Source organism: Anabrus simplex, chromosome 1 (genome assembly GCF_040414725.1).
Source record: "Anabrus simplex isolate iqAnaSimp1 chromosome 1, ASM4041472v1, whole genome shotgun sequence".
Classification (NCBI taxonomy): Eukaryota; Metazoa; Arthropoda; class Insecta; order Orthoptera; family Tettigoniidae; genus Anabrus; species Anabrus simplex.
In genome coordinates, this window is record NC_090265.1 from 914,643,060 (window position 1) to 914,667,146 (window position 24,087).

Here is a 24,087-nt window from a genome sequence, read left to right on the forward strand (position 1 = left end):
GCAGCATGACTTACTTCTTTGCAGGGCTGTTCAAAACGATTGAAGAGTGGAAATAACAGAGGGGGTAAGTGCCAAAAACTATGAACTTCAGGAGAGCAGAAAAGCTTTATAAATTCTGCATCTTCATTGTCACTACAACGAGATGACGACGTACATTTGGCTGGGTATTGCGTGCACTCATGAACGTATGCACACACACACACACACACACACACACAGAAAAAAACTTCCTCTTACTATTATTGATTAACACACAATATAAACACTTGGAGTATTTCAGGCAAACTCGTGACATGCTTTTGTATATTCTAAATAGCTTCAACTCACCTAAATCCTTTTGTATTTTAATATAATATGTTGAATCTTTTCTGAAAAGACATCATTGACACGCTCCTTAAATCCTGGATCGCCTGTGTCATGCCAGCTCGGAAAGCAATATTGTCTTTAACACCTAGACTACATACTTAGCAAAATCTATGTAAGTTTCAACTATCTTGTAAATCATGCATCAATCAATGTAAATTCTTCCACGGTAATAAACTTACTCAAGAGGTCGATACCCCCTTCACATCTCCTTCCACACATCACTTTTACCCTCCTCCTAACTCTATTGCTCTTCCCCTAATCCACTAAATCTCCTGGCCAGAGAGAAGGTGTAACCTTCTAGGTGGTCTATCCCTACTCTTCAGGGAGGGGAACAAAAACTTTGTATGATGATGATGATAAAGCAGCGTCTTCTCAAGTTTTGAAGAAGATAAACAGGACAGTCTTTCATTACCATTGAATTTCTCAGAAATGTCTTCATTCATTTTAAAGCACTCGTGCTGCGTTCTACATGCAGTTATAACAGGGATACTTAATTAAAACAATGTGTAGAAACTTCGTAAGCTGTTCATATCTTGTTTGAAGTTCATTGCAAGAAATGAATTTCAAAACCTTATTTTTGGAATCAGAATCATTAGCTGTTCTTCCTCAAAGAAATAATACATTTTTATCAACTTCATGAGCTTAGACTGAGGAAAGATAGCCCTATATTTTGGAAACATCTTCTCAGTTAGAAATTCCACAAAATCAGTTTCCTCCAAGTCATGGAATCTAAGTTCTGTTTGCACTATAAATGAATCCAAATTTCATATGTGAGACTGCATAGTTTCCAAGTACTCTTTTCATTATATGTTATGTTGTCATTTAACTGATGGGCTTCTGTGCACCGTGCCATAATTGTGCCTTCATTTATCCTCCTCCTGAAGCTCTCCAACACAGTCCATACTTCATTCTTACACAGTATATGTCAGAGTTTCCTTTGACATGTATAATGTGAACAGAATATCTGTGAACAGTAAGACTGCTGAAAAGGCAAAGCAAGAAAAGTTTGTGATCTCCTAATTTGTTTGCCCCACCATATGCAGAGATGGCAGAAACTGGATCCTAATTATCATCTTCATCTTCAGTGACACTATTTACTGTTTTTTTTTTTTTTTAAGTTCTTGAAAATGCATTTTTATTGTTGATGCTGCTTGAATGTTATAATTCCACCTAGTATCACTCTGGTAAAAGTAAAATTGTGTCCTCATCCTGAAGTGGTGCAGCTCCTTTCAGGCATACTCCCAATGGAGGTGAGCTGCATGTGCCATTTTAACCATGTACCAGCCCTCCTGTTATTCTTACATTTTCTGACAGTACCAGAAATTGAACCTGGGACGCCCCCCCCCACCCCCCCCCACCCCCGACGACGGCAGCTAATAGAGTGAACCATTACGTTATGGAGGTGGACATCACTCTGGTGAGAAAAACAGAAACCTTGCTCACAGAGAAGTTTAATTCTTTAAGTAGGCCTACTAAAAATGAGTGAAACATAGTGAAGTCACGAACAAAAAGCATAACTTGCTTTATGTGCTTCAAGCCATAAATAAGCACTAGATTCATTCTGTATGTGTAGCCATGAATAAACAGTGCTTGGGGATGTATTTTCTTTATGATAAGCCTATACACTATTAGTCACCTGCAAGCACCGAACCACCATCGTAAGTCTGACAGACTAACTTGATCCCAACTTCCCAGTTTTTCAAGTTTTGTAATATAACCTGTTTTATATTTGCTGCAATTTTATTTTTGGAAACATCAAAAAACCTATAAATCTTTCTTCAGTTCAATGATCGATTGAATATTGAAATACGATGCTCATTTGTGCCCTGCATGAAACATCAGTTGTGTCATCAACTTGAACTGAAATAAACTGAACCTTTGCAATCTCCTTCCTTATTGTTTCCTATAATGCACACATCACACATTCAATATCTGCCAGCTGAATGGTTCAGACGGTTGAGGAGCTGACCTTCTGACCCCAACTTGTCAGGTTTGATCCTGGCTCAGTCCAGTGGTATTTGAAGGTGCTCAAATACGTCAGCCTTGTGTTGGTAGATTTACTGGCACATAAAAGAACTCCTTCGGGACTAAATTCCAGCAGCTTGGCATCTCCGAAAACCATAAAAGTAGTTAGTGGCATATAAAGCCAGTAACATTATTATTATTATTATTATTATTATTATTATTATTATTATTATTATTATTATTATTAAAGCTGTTATTCATATGGTAACATTTCCGAGTGGCAAGTACAGTATAGTACGGTCACGGTATGCAACCTGCCTGTCCGCTGCTCTCTTGTCATGTGACCAACACCCATCCCGAACAGAGCAAGTAACACTGGCTCCCTAAAACAACTACATGATGATGTCTGCTGTAGAGGACTGCACTGCACAAGCAGTGTTCAACCTTTTCTTGGCATCAGCATAGACTAGGTTATCATGTTCGAATTCTTCAGAGCATCACCAAGGTTTGGCGTTAGTTTTGAACTGACTGAGACAAGATGGTATGCAAAAGCCGAGGCAAGCAAAGCTCTTTCCCAAGGCTACACCTGTTTCCAGAATGCTCTGCAGGTCATTGCTGAAGATGAGAATAAGAAATCAGAGGCAGAATACGACTCCAGATGTTTGCTAAATGATTTGTCAAAACAAGAAAATGTTGGCATTGCATGCTTCTGGACTGTAATCCTAGATCGGAGTCAGCAAACACCTGCAAATAATTTCAAACTATCTTTGTTCTACTGAGATTTCTGCTAGACTGTTTACTATCAAATAGATAATTGTAGGTACATTCACGTAAGAAAAAGGCAGGTGGTGGTGGTTTTGTTTTAAGAGGAAGTACAACTAGGCAACCATCCTCTATTAACACTAATCAGAGGGTAAAAAAATGGAAGGGTTTGGCCAAAAATGCAAGGGCCACGAAGGGCATAAAAATTAAAGACTCCCTAGGCCTCTACACCTAATATCGTCGGAATCGTAAAAGAACAAGAGTTGACTGAGGGAGGTCGGATAGGATGGATGAATGTGAGGAGCCTGGCACAAGTGGAAGCAATCCCAGTATTTAGCTAAGGGCCTGTGGCACCAAGCTACGCTCCTGAGAACCCTTTTAGTCTCTTCTTACGACAGGCAGAGTATACCGTGGGTGTTATTCTACTGCCCCCACCCACAGGGATAAGAAAAAGGCACCATGATGATGGCAATGCGGAAGAGGTTGTACTTTGTGGGTTTGAAATGTACATGTACGTAACAATACTGTAGAGCTTTCCCATCACATGGAAGCATATACCAAAGTAAATTTTTTATTTGGTTTCCTGGTTGATTACCTAATGAAGAAAGATACCGAGATTAAAAAAGCTGCCCAAAAATTCTGAGATAATTATCCTGAGGATGTAGAGTTAGAATTTCCAGACAGGATGGTTCAGTTCAAGTAGGTATTTCATGTTACAGTCAGAAGAGCTCAAAACTTATGAATCAGTGCCAGTTTTGGTGTCATCCACAGTGGTGTGTCATGGGCCAGAAGTTCAGGCATTTTTATAGATGAAATTTACGGACTGAATATAAGCCCACACATTTCGCTCCCCCTCCCCCTATTTCTTTTTCCAGATTATTCAAATCATGAAATCAATTAATGTAATAGAAAAACATGGAGAGAAAAGAGAAGTCTGCAGATAATTATGATTTTCTTTCAAAGGTGAAATACTTCCTTTGGCTATTTCAGTCACTTCTCCATTGTAAAATTTTATATAAGTTATCAGTACTGTAATAGTATATTATTGCAAAACTTAAGTACCACAAAAAAAGAACAAACTATGGCCCACCACTGTCAATAACATGGTTTTTCTTTCACCTATACAAAAGTGATGAAAAACTAGTGTTTAATAATTCTTTTACTGTGCTTTAACTATCCATATTAAAACATTTAAACTTCCAACATGATTGCATAAGCAATAGTATACTTGCATGGAACTTGAAAACAAAAACCAACACAAAGCGTTGGACACTGAAACAACGCCTTGATCAGGTTTAGCCAGCACGAGGCAAGGGGAGTGAGAGCGTATACGTGCATGCGCGATTCCAGGGACCAGGGAGTGAAGCTTCTGAGTCGTTGGAAAACAACCAATGCCTTGGTGGTGTGGCCAAATACTTTAATACACCAATAATGGACAGTTTGCTGTTTTCAGCAAGAAAGTCGATAGTGCCGCTACCTACATGGCTTAATGCGACCAACTCTTCAATAACACATTGCCATTGCCATCTGTATGATTCTTGGCGCACTGGTGTGTCATTTATAATGTATAAGTGTTTGTCACTAAATAATCTTACATTGCAGTTATAATCCGAGAAAAGTTTAATGCGCTGAACAAATTACCCAGCAAGTATAAAAAAAGTAATGACCTCACATCTGTGTTGAGGCTGCAATATATGCCCCTTATACTGTATTAAGAAATCAATCAAATACTCTACTGAAATGTTAGTGGGATGTAAAACCAATAACATTAACAAATATGGAACTGTAGTACACTCAAACTTGAGGGTCCACATTGTTAAATAGTACCATAAATTTCACAACTGAAAACTTGTGGGCCTGTAGCACGGTAGTCTTGAAATTGAACATTGAAAGCTACGAGTTTCGAATCTCATCAGCTTTTTTTTTAAATGTAAGAAAATAATATTAATAATAATTTTCTTTATGTCCCACTAACTTATTTTACGGTTTTCGGAGATGCTGAGGTGCCGGAATTTAGTTCCACAGGAACTTTGTTACATGCCAGTAAATCTACCGACACGAGGCTTACATATTTGAGCACCACCGGACGGAGCCAGGATCGAACCTACCAAATTCGAATTAGAAGGCCAGCGCCTCAACCGTGTGAGCCACTCAGCCCGGCGTAAGAAAATTATTTCACTGTATTATTGGCATAGGGTAATTCTTCATGCATAAATTTGTGAAAGAGACTAGGAAATTCTAAACACTTCTTCCTAGTCACGAACATCATAGTTCACTCACATAACCCCAATATGTACTATATATCAGTGGCGGCTGGTGGTATCTGAATCTGGGTGTTGCACCAAAATTCTCAGTGATTCGGAGATTTTAACAGTGTCTGTTAATTCCTGTAGATCGGGGTCTGCGGGTTTGTGTTCATACCGGTATTCATACGCATCTCAAATATAATATACCGGTACAACACATCACACGAGAAACAACCACAGAAACACGCAGTAGGCCTAGTGAATATACTGTATATCCCACCACATATGATTAGTATTAGGAAATGTATCCTGCTGCAAATCTAGGCTAAGTCCATACAAAGTGTCGCGCCAGGTAAGTGAGAGAAGGCTAGAAAGAGGATAGAGTAGGCCCTAGTTGTTAAATATTCCTCCCAGTGGCTGGGTGGATCCTCAGACGAATTCTGCTTTTAATTTTTAAGACATAGTGAAAGGCACGGCTAACATAATGCTCGTTTGGAGATTTATGAAGGAGATATTTCATATTTTAAAATTTCGTTCTTAATTATTATGAACGTTCAATTATTTTAACAAAAAGATTTCCAATGAGTGTAGATGCATTCTTCTCAACTGTAGCCTAGACAAGTATGCCGTTCACACCAATATGCTAGATGTCACCACTGTCGCTGTTCGCACTCCACTCAATCAAGACCAACTACAACCGATAATATTGTAGAGCTGTCTGGTATTGGTATGGCAGACGGTTCCAGTAGACGATGCTCAGAGTAGGCTAACTACAGTCTATGGAGCAGAATAATGAATGATAATTGAAAGATAAACACGCTATAATGTAATATTACATTTAAACAAATGAAATAATTATTTCTTTTCTTTTGATTTTATTTGGGTGTTGACGCCAACTCATACACCCTGAGAGAACGCCACTGATTGCATTAATTTAAAAAAAAAATTACACTTTCTCAAATATTATGACAATATTGAGGATTTGTACGAGTCTCATGATAGCAGTCACTGCCTTCATAGCAGTGCTACTGTTGGACGGACATTTTCCAAATTAAAATTACTTGAGAGTTGTCATTAATCTTCAATGCCACACGTGCGAGTAAATTATCTTGCCATTATATATAGGCTATCTGCATCAAGTAGGTTACTTCTATTTGCTGATGCAAGAACCCTGTTAACTGCATACCATGCATTTAAAGCTATATACACATCCCTTTTCTCTTGCTGCTTTGATGATGTCCGATGTTGCAATATTGAACAGCAAGGGGCACATGGTGTCTCCTTTTAATATTCCATTTGTTTGGATAATTACTGGCGATGAAGCAAGCAGTGGCGGCCGGTCAATACGTGCTACCGGGCTCCAGCACGTAGCTTCGAACTGTACGGAATTATTTATGTACAGTACAATTATCCTTGTGCCTTTTCTTTGTTTTGAGTATGGTATGAATTTGTGTTTGGTGAAAATCAGGACAAGATCTGTTGAACACCTAGCTCTCTTCTCCCGAGAAACTTAGTCCGTGCTCATCTGAAATGAGCTCTGGCCTGTAGCCTGAAGGAAGCAATACGCAGGCGCAGCCAAGCTTGCAACACACCCCGTAGCCGGTGGACTATACCATAAACCGGGCTCAACTTTCACTGATCCCGTCAATAGTTACTTTTTCTCCCGCAAGGGGGGTAGAACTGCACGATGTTTCCTGCTACCCTGATGTTGAACGTGGTAAGTGGTTAGTGATTCTGCCACTAGAGATTAGTATCGCCTGGGATTGAAAGCAACGTCAGTCTCGAAAGTAAAGCGTAAGTGGAGGCAATCTATCGCAATGATAATGTTGTTATTAAGGAAACCAACCAATGCTTATTATTAAGATTCCTTTTGGAATAAAAAATAAGGAATTCGTTGGTGAGTCAAAGAATATTTGACTGGCCCTAAATGTTTTCCTGCATTACAATGTAATTTTGTTCTTGTTTGTTCTGAGTTATAAATTGTGAGAAAAGCTTTATTATTATTATTATTATTATTATTATTATTATTATTATTATTATTAACAGGTTTGAAGTATGTTGGTCATCATGGCAATATGCAGACTTAAAGAAAGCTTATTCAGTCGTTTTCTTGTAGCACGTAGGCTGATTTTTTCACGAGCCGCCACTGGAAGCAAGGGAGTCGTTTATCACTCCGTTATATTCCAGATGTTCCTTAGTTGTCTCACCACAAGTGAGTGCTCCAGTTTTCCCATGAATTTCTGCGTGGCTTAAATCGAAAGCTTTTTTGTAATCGACAAACACACAGTACAGCTTTTCCTTTGGGTGTCTGAGGACCTCTTCTTTGTGGTCCATTTAGTTTTTCACTGCGTGAAGTGTAGGCCTTTTCGGAACCCATACAGTTTCTCTGGAATCAGGATTTTCGGTTTCTTGTGTGAGACTATTGGTAATTAGGTTAGTGGAAATTTTAAACATATTGCTCTCCAATACTATGCTTCTATAAGAGTTTGGGTCATTGATGTTACCACTGCCTTTGTATAGACTCGAATCCCTCCAGCTGTGGGGAATCTTTCCTAATTCCATGCATGTGTTCAGTAGGGATGTATTGTACTAGATTCCAAGAGTAATTCCGAGGATTGTTTGATATATATACTGTATTCATTGAAGATTCTATCGGGTCCTGGAGCTTTTCTGTCTTTCATATTCATGATTACTACTTCTGACACTTCCATGGGGGTAAACGCCTGGAACTCGTGGAGTTTTCCTTGTTACAGACATTGTATCAAAAGCACCTTGATTGCCTAATACGTTAAGGCATTTTCAATTATTTATGAAAATCTATACATATAAAATAAGAGTTTTGTCTGTACATTGCTCTGAATTTAAAAAGGATGGTATTTCTGTATCAGCCATGACCATAGTAGCAAGGAAATGCACTTTTAAATTTTCCGTAATTTCTGTCTGTCTGTATGTATGTACACGCATCACGAGAAAACGACTGAAGGGAATTTAATGAAAATCGGTATGTAAAGTCGGGAAATAAGTTGCTTCAATCTTAGCCATAAATAATCTTATTCACGCTGAGAGAAATGGTAGTTTAGGCGAAGGCCTAAAATTTAATTCTCAAATATTTATGTTATTAGTGGTCTTATCTTAATGGAAATCAGTATACAAAGTCGAGAAATAAGTCACTACAATCTAGGCCATAAATAAGCTTATTCACGCTGAAAGGAATGGTAGTTTAGGGAAGGCCTAAACTTAAATTCTCAAATGTTTATGTCATTAGTGGTTCTGTCTTAATGAAAATCGATGTGCAAAGTCGGGGAATAAGTCGCTACAATCTAGGTCATAAATAATTTTATTCATGCTGAGTGGAATGGTAGTTTAGCGGAAGGCCTAAAATTTAATTATCAAATACCGGTACAGTATTTGTGTTATTAGTGATCCTATCGATAAATACGGTACAACATTACTAAAGTTGAAAAATGAAAATGAAAACCTTCAACCTGTTTTCCAGTCTTTGACCGGGTCAGGGATGTAATGAATGAATCAGATATAGGCTGTTAGTACGATGGGGTCGCCACTCCCGAAGTGATTTATATTAATGACTGATAGATGCTATGAAATGAGAATGGAGAGTGTTGCTGGAATGAAAGATGACAGGGAAAACTGGAGTACCCGGAGAAAAACCTGTCCTGTCTCCGCTTTGTCCAGCACAAATCTCACATGGAGGCACCGGGATTTGAACCATGGTATCCAGCGGTGAGAGACCGATGCGCTGCCGTCTGAGCGACGGAGGCTTCATTACTAAAGTTATATAGTAATAAATTTATCATTTATGTCTTGTACATTTTTTACCGTACCAGCTATGATAACAGTGATATTCATGAATTTGGATTTTTGTTGCCAAGTCCATATCAACACCAAGTCACGAGAAAATGGGTAGACAGAATTTAATGAAAATCGTTATGTATAGTTGGGGAATAAAGAACTACAATCTACACTATAAATAATTTTGTAAGATGCCCTAATATCACAGAGTCAAAAGAAAACCAAATCTGAAGACCTACAACATATAAAGCTCTAACATTGAACAACAATAACATTACAGTGACCATTGTTTGTGTCTTCTGTTGCCAGTCATGACTGATAGATGGGATTACTGCTGTATACCGTGTATGTTTATTTACTTGCTTTACGTCGCACGGACACAAATAGGTATTATGGTGACGATGGGATATGAAAGGGCTAGGAGTGGAAAGGAAGCGGCCCGAGCGTTAATTACGGCACAGCCCCAGCATTTGCCTAGTGTGACAATGGGAGACCACAGAAAACCATCTTCAGGGCTGTCGACAGTGGTTTTCGAACCCACTACCTCCCGAATACAAACTCACAGCTGCGCGCCGCTACCCGCACGGCCAACTCGCCGGGTCGTACCGAGTATAACCTGCCTGAATTTTGGCGGGAAGTAGTTGGGGAGTTAGATAAGTTAACTTTCTTCTTAAGCATGCCATTCCTCTGGTTCATACGTTTTCTGATACTACTGGTACCGGTACGTAACAAACTGGTTCATCATAACATTTGAGCTATTCAATCCGTACCCTAAGGCACTGATTGGAATGAGCAGCGTGTATATTCAACGAAAGAATGGCAGAGGAGTGTTCACGGCTGTCTGCGGCCTGGTCATTCCAGCACTGGAACTTTGGACTGTTAGATCGGCATCGTAGTACGGTACCGGTACTGTTCGTTAAAAGTGAGAAAATGTGCGGTTTTTCATTTGAGCAAGTATTGTATATGATAACATTGCTTTTAATCCCTACATTCCTACTGACGTTTTTGTAATGGCTTAAGTTAACTAACTGTAGTTAGGAAAACCACAAAGACAGTCTTTCTTACAATGCCGTAGCGAAGCTTTTTTTTTTTTCGGGGGGGCCCCCGAAGCCCGCTCCCCCCGCGTGACCAACGACTCAATCTACATGGCCTCCGACATGCTATTATTTCTAAGAAGAAGAAAGAGATAGCAGGGAAGAGTGGGAAGTGATACAAGGAGTATCTGCCTGTTTCCATGTCAGACACGCTACCAGGCGAGATTGTATTAGGTATATGGTGTTGAAGTATGGTATTGAAGGGTCAGGGAAAAACCACATAGGCAGAAAGAAGAAAGAGCCTACATGTAAAACCTGACATCTTGTGATAGCACATGCAAGGATGTGGGCTGGAAAAAGACCAGAGGTTATGTTAGTTAGGAACAGGTAACATGCACAAAACATAAACCAATTCCTCGCCGTTCCAGTTATTCAGGGGATCAGTCCTTCTGGGCACTGCTGTGACTAGCGCGGTCCTTGCCGGCTGCGGAGCCATGCGTCAAGTACCACTAGGGCCTGTCGCACGACTCCACCTCCTTGGGGTACCTCGTACCCAGTCTCCGATCCCGGAGAATGAGGCCAAGCCCGCCGAGGCGGGGGCCTCCTGGAAAGGGGTGGGTCATGGCGCCGGGCCTCCTTCCTCTCTGCCCGCGCCATGGCCCGGTAGACAGGGCAACTGCGATGGGAGGCCGGGTGGCCCCCCGAGCAGTTGGCGCACACCGGCGCGTCTCTAAGTGTTGCGCAGGCCGTGTAGTAGTGATCACCACCACAGCGGTTGCACCTCACCTCGAGCCCACAGCTGACCTGACGGTGGCCCCACCTCAGACAGCGGAAACACTGCAAGAGCTGCTGAGGGGGACGTTTCACTCTCACCTGACTGCCGCTACCTGCTGAGGTCCTCTCCTGATTGGCTCCTCGGTTGACTGCTGTCCTGGGAGCAGTCCTGGGTTGCGGCTTGGCGGTCCTCTCCTGGTGAGCCAGCGTCGCCTTCTGCTTCCTGGTGCGGCGTCGTCTTCTTCTTCTTCCCGGGGGTTGCTTCTCGGCGGGGGAAGAGGCCTCGTCCTGGTGGCCCTCTTCCCGGCCTGGTGACCCCGGGGTAGTTGGTGGCTCCGCTGCGTCGCCATCTTCTTCATTCCCCTGGCTGGCGGCGGCGTCGGTCGTTCCCGAGGTTTGCTTCTCGGCTGGGGAAGAGGCCTCGCCCTGGTGGCCCTCCTCCCGGCCTGGTGACCCCGGGGTAGCTGCCGTCTCCTCTGCGTCGCCATCTTCTTCTTTCTCCTTGCTGGCGGCGGCGGTGGCGTCGGTCGGTGCTAACACTCGACTGCGTTCCCTGTCCTGGGGGGCGCACATCGAGGTCTGCAACTCGACAGACGTGCAGGCAGGCTGGACCTGGGCAGCAGTATCAGTACGCCAGGGGGCGTCCTTCTCCACCGCTGTGCTGCTCTCCACCAACACGGGCGCGTTCCTGGTTTGCGCCCGGGTAACAGGCCCTTCCTGGTAGGCCTGCGTCTGCGACCACTTCGTCCTGGTTGTCGCCTTGTTGGTCTGCGTGTACTTCGTAAAGTACAGCTTTCCAACTGGAGTCTCGCCGTCGCGGCGCTCGGGAGCGCCGCCGCCGTCCTCGGTCGTTGGCTCCGTCTGCGAGGCTGCCTCCTGGTACCCCGAGACGTCCAGGTGCTCCCTGAGTCCTGGTAGCCGGGCAACCTGGAACTGCTGGGACGCGCGCTCCTCGTAGACCCTGAAGCTGGCTGCGTCGTTAGGGCGGATGATGATCGCCCAGGAAGCAACCATAATGCCGATGATCGGCAGGAGTGGCTCTCCGATGAACTCCGCAGTCGCATTCAGGTGGTCGAAGACGCGCAGCGTCCCCTGGTAGTCGCTTTCCCCCGGCCGGTTGAACACCACCAGTCCCGGGCGTTCATAGCTGGGGACATCCGCCGTGTCGAGCGCGTCCAGCAGCTTCTCAACGGCTCCCTGGTAGTCGTAGTCGACCAGTCTCACTGGTAGGGTCGGCTTCTCCATCTTGGTCCTCCTGTAAGATAACCTGAAACAGAAGAAAGAGCGAGCACTGAGAAGTGCTACACCTCAGACAATGCTCCTTCGAAAATGTACTAATAAGTACAAGTGCCTGGCTGATACTTGAAAAGTACAGAGCGCCTGGCAAGGAGAGAGAGAGCGCAGCGAGAGGCACGTATGTCCTTTCACTACGGCAGTCAGCTCGTCCTGTCAGCTAGTATTAGGTAAACAACATATACCGTGTTGCCGCCTAGGCGATTACCCTAAATGCAGATCAGTGGTAAAATGAAATGGCGTATGGCTTCAGTGCCGGGAGATACCAGGACGGGTTCGGCTCGCCGATTGATGCTGATTGAAGAATTTTGGAGATGCAAATTTCCCATGTCGGCATGCCTATGGCACTGGTGTTGTATGTTTTCCTATCCTTTAATGCTACGAAAGATTCTTTTACAGCTTCTTTCGGTATTTTTCTTGGTTCTGCTTCAAAGTTATCTGCTTCCTTCTCCTTCACAAGGATTTTGTATTCGATGCTCGCTGCGGAGTGTAGTAATTCCAAATATAGAGACTGACCTTAATTTACATTATAGCAAATACACTGTAATGTATTCAAGACCAACTACAATAGTTGGGCTTGGTGCAAGGCTTGGTGTATTTGATAGCTCGTTGGTCAGATATCTTCGTCTCATCTTTGGTCTCATCTACCGATGTTGGCGACAAGGATTGCTCGTACAGTTGGCGAGACTGAGACTTTCGATCAGTCACCTGTTTTGTAAAAGAACGAGCAATAACGAGTGGTGACTTGGAGGAGTGTGGGGTGACGTGCATGAAATGCCTTTTCCAAATTATTAATAATTTGGGTGTACAGTTCTTTAGTAGAGAGATAAAATTATATTTGCGACGTTTTTGATATGGCTTCCGCGCCTTACAAATTAAGCTGTGTTCTTTATGGACATACTCTTGATGTTCGGTGTATAGCTGTCACTCAAGAAGGTTATATTGTTTCTGGATCGAGGGATAGATCAGCAAAAATCTGGAAACCGAATGGGTAAGTGCAAAGTAGATCTTAACATCACGAGCCTAGCATGTGAAATGAAATTTATGTTTAGGAAGTTAATGATGCTTAGGTTATGTTAAACTTGTACAGTATTTTTATACTTTTAAATAAGCGTACTATGTAGCAAATTTGTACCGGCATATTTCAAAGTCTCCTCATTATTTTTTGTTTTGTGTGTGTTTACAGAATTAATACAGGTTACAGTGAAATCCAGTCACTACTTGGACATAAGAACTTTGTGTCCTGTGTGTGTGTTCTACCGCCCGATTCTCGATATCCAAGTGGTCTAATTGTAACTGGAAGTAATGACAATAGTATTCGTATATTTTCCTTGGACTCTCCTCAACCCCTTTGCGTTCTTAGTGGGCATACAAATGCTGGTAAGTTTCTTTTTTTTGAAATGTCAGTAAAGTACCTACGTACAGTTTGTCTAATTTCAGAAATCTGTGTGAGCGAACTATACTTCTTAAATTTCTTTTTACATGTGAATCGTTTATTGATAAAACCGAAGTGTAAGCAAGCCACATTTTATGACATGATTGTGTTGTACACAGAATTCGAGACTTCTGTTAAATTTAAAGTGGCTTAATAACTGATAGGGCTACCGTAATATAATCGTGCTAAAACCATGTAGGCCTATGTATGTTTTTTGTGTGATAATAAGGCCTAAGGCCTGTAGACAGGACTCCTGATCACTGACATCAGTATGCTGTGAGAATATATTCATCAAAAGGATTGCTTATATTTGGTTTTGGTTAAGAATTAGACTGTTCACTATTTACTTTTGGGCTCTTTCACATGTTTATAGTTCTTCGAGTGATAGACCTAAATGAAAAGTATCGGGCAGAGGCCTAGAAAAAGGATCAGGCGAGCTCAGTGGACCTACATAAAGCTGTAAAATATTCCAGGACAAAGAAGTCTGAAGAATTACTGTTGAAGCAGCAGTGACATGTCAAGGGTGGTTGGGAAAGAGTGACAAGCCATTTGTTTTGTAGAGTAGAATTATTTGAAAATTTTGTTTCGGTACTGTACATTCTGTTCACTCTACGAGCAGTTTGTATAAGTAACTTTTTTTTTTCTTTCTTTCCTGGCTGTGTATCTGAACTCATGCACTCCTAACTCCTTGAGACTGGGACTACATGTAGATTAAGCCTAACTATGCCCTTCCTGATGGCAATCTGATTTGGCAGGCTGTATTAATTAGTGCGTTTCTGTAGTGATTGAACGTGTGATGTGTTTTAAGTGTAAATGAAGAAGTGTGTATTAAGACAAACCTGTGATCTGCGAACCAGAGGAATTGGCCTGACACAACTAAATTAACTTGCGACATTCTGAATCGAAGGCTGGTATGCTAACCAATCAGCCATGGAGATGGGTGTGTAAGTACATATGACTCGTTGATACCTTTCTTTGGTTACGTCGTGCATTCCTGTCCACAAAATGTCACTTGAAATTTGTCACAAATGGAACATAATAATTGCTTTTACTTAAATGAAGTGAAAAATCTGTGGAAAATTAAGAAATGCCTACCGTCGTTATTAGAGAAATATGAATACACACTTAAGGCCTGTAGACAGGACTCCTTTATGTCGTATTCCACTGCTGGTGCCGTCTTTTGTTAATTTCTTCAGGTCCAGGGCTAGCACCGAGGAATGGGAGTGCTATGTCTCTGGATTCTCATTATCTTTGTCCATATGACTAGAGCGGCCAGTTCAAACAGCAAAATGGAGGTCAACAGCATTCACGATGTTATTTCGTTCTTCAATGAGGCAATTGACCATTTTATAGTGATGTGGCTGGAACTCTACGGAAAAACAACCAAGGACGCATTCAACAACTTGGTGCTGCACATTACAGGGAAATATCGTAAGTACCACAAAAATGATTTTTGTTGAAAGAAAAATAGCATGATCCCTGGACCAATAAATCACTAGTCTACAGAATTCTTCTTATGTATTATCGGCACACTTTATCTTGGTGCATTTACACCCTAGTGCTGAATCGGTCGACCTCGACAATCTTCGAGATTCGTACTGGCAACGTTTGAAACACAAACTATGAATCGCTTAAGCATCGTTGTGCGACATCTGGCGTACACTTTACGTACTAGTACTATTGTTGTTTATACAGCAAAGCCAAACTATAGAATTCATGCTAGGAACAAGATTCGCATCGAGAAATGTTATATTATATTATATAATGTTATATAATGTGTACGTGACACAGTTGTTTGCTTAAGATAATAACGGTTTAGAAACTTCATATCGATCGATCATATTCTCGATTCAATTCAGATTTCATTTTCATTCAGTTGGCAGCACTATTGGGACCGAGACAGCTCCCTCCTTACTCCTCACCCCCGTACACAAATGCACCAAGATAAAGTGTGCCGATAATACATAGGCCATAGCTTTTTGTCGCCTATTAAATCTTGCATATCGCGGTACAAATCAGGAAATAATGTCATTGACAACTGAAGCAATGAAACGAAAGCAAAGGACTTCAGTGAACACAGACATCACACACGAAATTGTTGAAAGTGTAAGACAAAAGACATACGTGTGTTACTGTGAGCGCAGCACCAAAAGTACTTGTAAAGTAGATATACATAATATTCTCCAAAAATGAAATATTTCTTAATTTACGTAGATTTTAGACTTCAACTGTGTAAAGGCAATTATTGTGTTCCATTTGTGACAATTTTTACAGTGACATTTCATAGATAGGAATGCACGACATAACCCCTTTCTTTAAATGTAAATTTAATTTCTACTATAATAGATTCACCGCACAGTTAGGGTATAAAGATAATAAAAAAACTGACATGTAATATCAGTCAGTAGGGCTACTGTATACGTATCAGTTGTTTAGTACCAGCAGGTTATGGGCAGATTGGGGTTGTGGTTTGGAAATGTGTTTAGTGCATTACAATAGTGATTGCCAGAGCTGTATTGTAAAAACAGGAAACTTGCTTTAAACTGACTTTCTGTAGTCCCGTGAAGCTATATGGTACTTTTGTAGCCTCAATTGGAACCTGTCCAACATGGAAATGGAACGATATTTCCAATCCTGTGAGGGGGAAAATAAATCTCTGAATAAAGTAGAGATCAGGCCAGCTAGGTAGACACCTGGTGAGGGGAAGTGTGCGAGTGAGAAAGCAGAGCCATGGGAGCGAGAACGCTGATTTTCCCTTCTCGCTCAGTGTTGTGGCGACGTACAGTTGACCCGAAATATTTGTTATACCTGACATGTAACACTCTGCAGATTTTCAGTTAGTGGAATTCCCTTCGAGCTCTAAATTACAGACATACCTAGCCGAAATGAATTTATTTAGAAGTATTACAGATGATAGATTTAAGGAGTTAGAACATAATTTAACCTCTTATTATAGCAGCTGTCAAAATCGTTTTCGTGTATCAATTTGCGCAGTCTTTAGTTTAAATTGTAATTTGATGTAAAATTAACTTCACGACGCTGTAGATGTACAGTGTAGAACATGGTTTGCTATAACACCAGGCCTCATAACTTGAGCCACATTGTGTAAAATAACTCAGTAATAATAATAACAATAACAATAAAAATAAGATAATATACATCAAGAATGAAACACACTACAAGAAAATTGCAAAACTCTCAGATACGATGTGAAGGAGGAGGATAATTTTTTACGGTAATCTTCTCGTCGGAATGAACTCTAAGAGATTAATCGAACAAATCTTTGACTTCTTCTGTAACCCAAAACAAAACCTAACTGAAAAAGACCTGGTTGAATTAAAAATTACAGAAAATTCACCATTCGGTTGAACAGTTAAGGTAAATAACTAAAAAATAAAATAAAAGGTTCCAAAAGAAATCTACATTAAAAGCCAAATCAATTATCTTGGAAGACGAGAGGAAACGAAGATCAGAAAGAATGAAGAAATACTGGGCACCAAGAAAAGAACAATACACAGAGAAATAATTGATTCAACATATCCCAAAGAGGGTGAATAATAATAATAATAATAATAATAATAATAAAACGTACTTTTGCTAAGGTGAGAAAGCAGTGTAAGGCTATATGATCGTTTGTCCATAGCTCCTTAATGCCAATATTTTGTTGCTCTCTTGTAAAAATGGAAATAAGTCTTAACAATATCACATATATAATTATATAATTGTTCTCAGGTACAGAAACAAAATATAATTCATAATAAGAAACACCATAAAGGGTCTATATGTGCTCAGTTAAAGGCAATAACGTATGTATACAAAGATAACTTAAATGGCACTTGATATATTAAATAATAAAATAATGACTCTATATTCACAAAACGAGCACATACTTGTTTTATAAAATGTCCACTACAGCTCTTCAATTCCACTGAGTCCTCCGTCATCACTTCTGTAGTCCTCACCGGATGACGTGTCGTCGGCTCCCAGCTGGATTGCAAAGGACTCCATAACGTCTTCAAGATGCTCCTCTCCTCATCCCTCATGAAGTCTTTCTCCACCATCTTTGTGTGTTCACATTTACGCTTCCAGTCTTCGGCAGATATTGGCACGAATTTCTGTGTAGCAAGTTTCTCTACGTCGTCAGTAGTGAAGGTGACGTTGTGAGAAGCTACCCAGTTCTTCACTTTTGCCCACATTATTTCAATACTGTTTAATTCAGGGTGATATGGGGGCTGTCGAAGGACCAAGTGTCCGTACAGTTCCACGAGTTCATCTAGGACATAGGTTTTGTGTGCCGGCTTGTGCAATTTGATAAGATCATAAAGCTTGTGTTTGTACATCGTCTCATGGTGTGGATTGTTCCTGTTCACTAGCCCGGATATCATCGTCACTTTACGTGAGCTGGAGGTTGGGGCACGATCTACTTCCTTATTGTGATATGACTCGTAGTCTATCATGAGAACACTGCAAGGTGGAAGATTAGGAATAAGCATAACTTTCACCCACTTAAAAAAAAATTGTCACTATTCATGTCATCATGGGGAGTTGCCACCCTTGCTGCCAGACTTCCAGATTAGCAGACAGTTGTTGATGAAACTCATTTCACCGCCAGCATGTACAACTATAAGGCTAGGCGCATATTGAGAAGCAGTTGGCCGCAGAGCAGGGCAGCACAAAGCTTACGAAACTGTGAAGTGCACGTGAGCGCACATTGCCACGCAGGGTCTCGTTGGTTTTCAGAAAGAACATGTTTTCTTTAGATTCTCTGATATTGGGCCATCCAGTATAGAGAGGCTCTTTTTTCTTGAAGCATTCACGATTTTTCTCATTTTGATATTCATCTTCACAATTTTCCTTGTGCTGATGATAACACGGTTGTTCACCTTAAGACAATCACAATAAAAACAAACACCTTCGCCAGTTTACAAGACTGAACAATATTTCTATGTTAGTGGTGTTCGGCGTTCATATGGACTAAGCAAGAAAAAATTAAATTCAGGATTATTTTTTATATTTTTTACATCGCACCGACACAGATAGGTCTTATGGCAACAATATAATAGGAAAGGGGTAGGAATGGGAAGGAAGCGACCGTGACCTTAATTAAGGTACAGCCCCCGCCCCAGCATTTGCCTGATGTGAAAATGTGAAACCACGGAAAACTATCTTCAGGGTTGCCGACAGTGGGGTTCAAACCCACTATCTCCCGAATGCCATCTCATAGCAAAGCGATCCTAACCGCACGACCAACGTGCATGGTAAAATCATTAATAGGACCAGTGAGGGGGAGTGGGAGAAAATATTTATTTACAAATGTACTGCTAGATTTTCATCCAGTTGCCACAAGACACAATATACTAAAATCAATTAACATTCACAATCTGTTGGGAACACGTTTGCATTTATTTTTGACAAGACATGATAAATTATTTTCCGTACTTATTTCTTCACATAAATGTGATGGTGGATGACGGCGACTGAGTCGGCGATGATGCTCTCCATAATCAGCATTAGATCTTTGTGTTAAATAACAAATGTTGCGAGAACTTGGGCTACGGATTGTTTCATAGATATTTGAGGATTACATTTTAGGCCTTCTTCTAAACTACCTTGTTACCCAGCGTGAATAAAATGATTTATAGCCTAGACTGTAGTGCCTTATTCCCCGAATTTACATACTGATTTTCATTAAATTCTGTTCAGGCATTTTCTCACGATGCGTGTACTTACATACGTACGTACTGCATTGTAGTCTACATGATTCACATAGTACCGAAAAAGCATGGTGAGACCGAACAGCTGTGGTAATTTTCTCCTCCATTTCTGAACTAACTACGTGACACGTGCGCAGGAAACTGTATTTCAAAGACTGTGCGTGGTAGGCGAAGTAGGTGCAAAACCGGCCTGCTTTGCTCTGTCCTGCCCTGTCTGTCAACTTGCGATGGTGTAATAATTTGTGTGGATTACAAAAATCTGCGCTGTGCTGCTTTAGCTGCTTCGCCTGCATCCCAATTTGTGCCCGGCCTAAGTCTTTTTCCTTTTGACATGGGCGCTGATATACCGGATATTGAATTATCAGACCAGCTTTTGCTGGATACATGGGACGAATGCATATAGGTTTCATCCGTATACACTATAGGCCTATCCTCCGCCCAATACTGGGCATTTTTTCAAATAAACATATCTTTTGTATTTTATGTTATGTTTTTCCATTAGGATGCGCTTGTTAGTGTTAGTTTTTTTTTCCATTGACATCCTAATGATTGAAGGATTCGCTTGACACTAGTATTGGATCCTTTGAACTTCAAGTCTTTATCTAACTTTGCACCTTCGTCAAAGTCGTCCAGTCCAGTAATATTCTTTGTGCGCATTCTGTTTTTGTTTGGTGTTTCAAACAGACTATCCATAGTCTTTTCTAATTCTTTCGTTTTTTGCTCTTAATCCGTGCCACAGAACTTTCTGACACTCCAACAGCTGCTGGTACTCTTTACTGCACTTTCCTACAATCTATCGCAAACTTTTCTTCCATTGCCTCCATTTCCGTAAAGTCTATAACGTTCAAGTTTGCTGCACGAGTCTGACTCTTTAGTACCTTACGGTGCAGGCTACTTTTAACGCCTTCCATACTGTCACAGATAGCCCTGACGTATACCACCACTAACCACAGTTACTACACAATGAGAAATTAGAAAGCAGCGTGCAACAGCAGAGTGTAAACGTATGCAATGAACTGTCCTTGTAGCAGGAGCTCTGTTAGGAGGGGATGCGCTACGCGGGATAGTCCAAAGTGCGCATGCGCTCCCAGACGTCTTCCTAACTGGCCTGATCTCTAGAATTCTGTCAATGTAATTTTACAAGTAATACGTACAGAGTGCGCACAAAGTCCGTATACCCCTACTCATTATTTATTTCTATTGTCAGATACCCATTGTTATTCACTTGGATTGTTGACAGCAGTTGGTGCCTGGATATTGAAAGAATGGCTGATACAAGTGATTATGTGGCTGGGGAACGTTTGCTGGCTGCTGTGTGGATTCATGAGCGTAAAATTAGTGGCATATCAATTAAGCGTGAGGGATGATTTCGTTGTGCAGTTTGTGAAAGCATCTCCGACAAAGAAGACGTTAGCGCGGGAAAAGAAAGCCTTTTTAACGGCCAGTGTTTGCGACACGCCAACAAGTGGGAGACCTTCCACCAGACTTGACCTTTGTGCTGACATGGAAAAATCTATCAATCTATCTCCGGTCAAATCCATACGGAGATGTGCTTCAGAGTTGGGGATACCGGAACAAAGCATGAGGAAACACATCAAAGTGGATCTGAAAATGAGATGTAGCGTCCATTGAGTGTCAATGAATTATCAGATGATGATTTGGAGAGACGTGTTGATACTTGCGGTTGGATGCTGCAACAATTCCAAACAGTGGTTCAGAAAGCAGAATTCACGTTTACTGATGAATGTGCGATTTATCGCAGCTCCCTTAGTCACAATGTTTACTTTTGGGGAAAAGAAAATCCACATTTTTTTCCAGGAAACGAGTGAACCACCTCACGTCATGATCTGGGCCGGAATGATACAAGCGCATATCTTTGGCCCATATTTTTTTGATCATTCTGTTAATCAGAACAGTTACCTCCAGATGATTAATGACTGGCTCATCCCGCAGCTGCAAAATGCGAGAATCTTGGACGTAGTTTGGTTGCAACACGATGGCTCACTTTGCAGTGGCTGTTCGACAATGTATGAATGCAGTATTTGGGAATCGCTGCATCGGTCAAAGATCAAACAATGATCTAGCTCCTCTTCCATGGCTATCAAGGAGCCCTGATCTAACAACACCCGATAACGGACTCTGGGGTTACATCAAGGAACAGGGAAAGAAGCAGCAATATGTTGGAATTGATGATCTAAACAATGCGGTGCGCAAAGCTTTCCAGGCAGTGACCCCAAGGATGTTGCTTAATATTAGCAACAGAACATGGCAGCATTTTCAGCTGTGCGGAGATCATGGAGGGACACACCTGGATGTTTTAGATTTGTAAGATGTAAGTAGAAATAAATAAATAACGAATATATGTACTTTTACATCTACTCATTTTGAGTTTAATTTAATATAGAGGTATATGAACTTTGTGCGCACGCTGTACAGTAGAAACGGCAAAAAAGAAATTATACCATGCTGCTGATTTCTGTTCTTATACTGTAACTAGTTGTGGTACCCGTTGTTGATGGGGAAATCATATAGCATGTGCAGAGTTAATGGTATTTAACTCCCCAGCAACTTTCCACCAGTTTTACTGGGATGCAGCAGTAATCCCATCTATTGGAGATTAGTGGCAGCAGAAGATACAAATTACATCACAATAAACAATGATCAATGTAATGTTATTGTTGATAAGTTTTATGAGCTTTGAATATTGTAGGCCTTCATTTACAATTTTTTCTAACTTTCTATAATCATTTTCACAATTTTTCTTGTCTATGACCATGCGTTTTTACACCTTAAGGTAATCATGACAAAAATCCTTGCCAGTTAACACGATTGAATAATATTTCCACGTTAGCAATGCTTGGCGTTGATATGGACTAAACAACAAACGTCTAAATTCATGAATTCTAGTATCATAGTAGGTACGGTAAAACTGTATGACATAGGCCTAAATGATCGGAAATTGTATTTTCAATAACTTTTGTTATTTAGTACCTACTTTTCAATAGGAGAAATAACATAGGCATTTAAAAATGAAAGTTTTGGCACCTTTCCTTAAACTACCATTTCATCCAGCATGAATAAAATTATTTGTAGTGTAGACTGTGGTGCCTTATTCCCTGACTTTACATACCAATTTTCATTAAATTCTATTTACCCACTTTCTCGTGGTTCAGCAATAATATGTACTTAAGTGACAAAAATCAATTTTCATGAATATCTCGGTTATCATAGCAGCTATGGTAAAAAAAATATAAGACATAAATGATCAGAAATTTAATTCTACATAACTTTAGTTATGTAGTATTTATTGATAGGTCACTAATAACATACATATTTTTGAGAATTACATTTTGTCTTCCCCTAAACTATAATTTCTCTGAGTGTGAATAAAATTATTTTTAGTCTATTTATAGTGCCTCATTCCCTGCCTTTACATAATGATTTTTATTAAATTCCCTTCAGCCATTTCCTTACATACATAGACAGAGATGACGGAAAATTAAAAAGTACATTTATACCCAGACTTTTTAGCATGTTTAGTGTACTTGTATTATATATTGCTCACCTATGTTACTCGTAATATTTCACTTTCATTTGCAACATTTTGAGCGCCATAGCACCTCGCCTAATTCAACCTCACATCATATTATTAATTCGTAAGGATCCTTACTGCTTAGAAACATGTTTTAGGATTTCGTCAAATATTGTGTATGTTTAAATACGGCTGATGATGACTCCGAGTAGGGTTGAAACTAGTCCCATGTAATGTAAATAACATTGTAAATACAACTATGTATTGAAGAGGTGGAAAACTTTCCTGTTTATAATTTATTTGTTACTGTGGACATGTCTAATACCATTTATCGGAGACTCTTCCTGTCTGTTGTTGGCCGGTACCCTGATTCGGTCGTTGTTTTCACGGATGGTTCGAGGGCAGAAGTGGGAGTAGGCTGTGTGTTCGTTTTTGACAACAACATGTTTCTTTTTCCTCTACCGAAAATCTGTAGTGTGTACACAGCAGAGCTCTATGCAATCTGTGAAGCTCTGCGGTACACACTGTCCGATGAGTGCTGGCAATTTCTGCTGTGTACCGACTCCTTGAGCGCGCTACAATCTATAGATACCTGCTTACCTCGGCACCCTCTGGTGCAGCAGATCCAGGACCTGCTGGCTGGGTGTTCGGATGCCGGCACCGGAATTACGTTTTTGTGGCTTCCAAGCCATATGGGTGTAGAGGGAAACGAGTTAGCAGATAAGGCTGCCAAGGAGGCTGTTACCTTGCTCTCGTTGCCTTACAGGGTTCCAACCAGTGATATTCGCTCTCAGCAGAGACACCTGGTTATGTCCTATTGGGAGATGGATTAGCAGGCCACCCCTCTCCCAAATAAGCTTAGAGCGATAACAGAAACTACGAAGATATGGAAGACTTCACTTCGGGCTCCTCGGAGAGAAGCAATGGTATTATGTCGTCTTCGGATTGGCCATGGCATAGTAATGCACTCCTACCTACTGAAGGGTGAATGCCCCCCGATGTGTACTTGCGGCAGTCATCTAACCGTGGTACATATCCTTACGGAGTGCTTGGACCTGGCCGATCTATGCCGTAGTCTACAACTCCCGAGTACCATTTCCCCTCATCCTGTGGGATGACAAGCAGTCAGCAGATCTCGTCGTCCGTTTTATGAGGG

At 41.0% G+C, this 24,087-nt stretch overlaps 1 protein-coding gene across 1 annotated transcript in view; it reads left to right on the forward strand.

Moving 5' to 3' along the window:
* Nucleotides 1-12,964: 12,964 nt before the first annotated feature.
* Nucleotides 12,965-24,087, forward strand: part of Plap (phospholipase A2 activator protein) — a 152,187-nt gene continuing 141,064 nt past the window's right edge. Inside the window, exons 1-2 of the mRNA XM_067136638.2 lie at nt 12,965-13,241; nt 13,437-13,630. Of these exons, the coding sequence (XP_066992739.1) occupies nt 13,105-13,241; nt 13,437-13,630 (331 nt within the window). The 5' untranslated portion in view covers nt 12,965-13,104. The remainder of the gene's footprint in view (nt 13,242-13,436; nt 13,631-24,087) is intronic.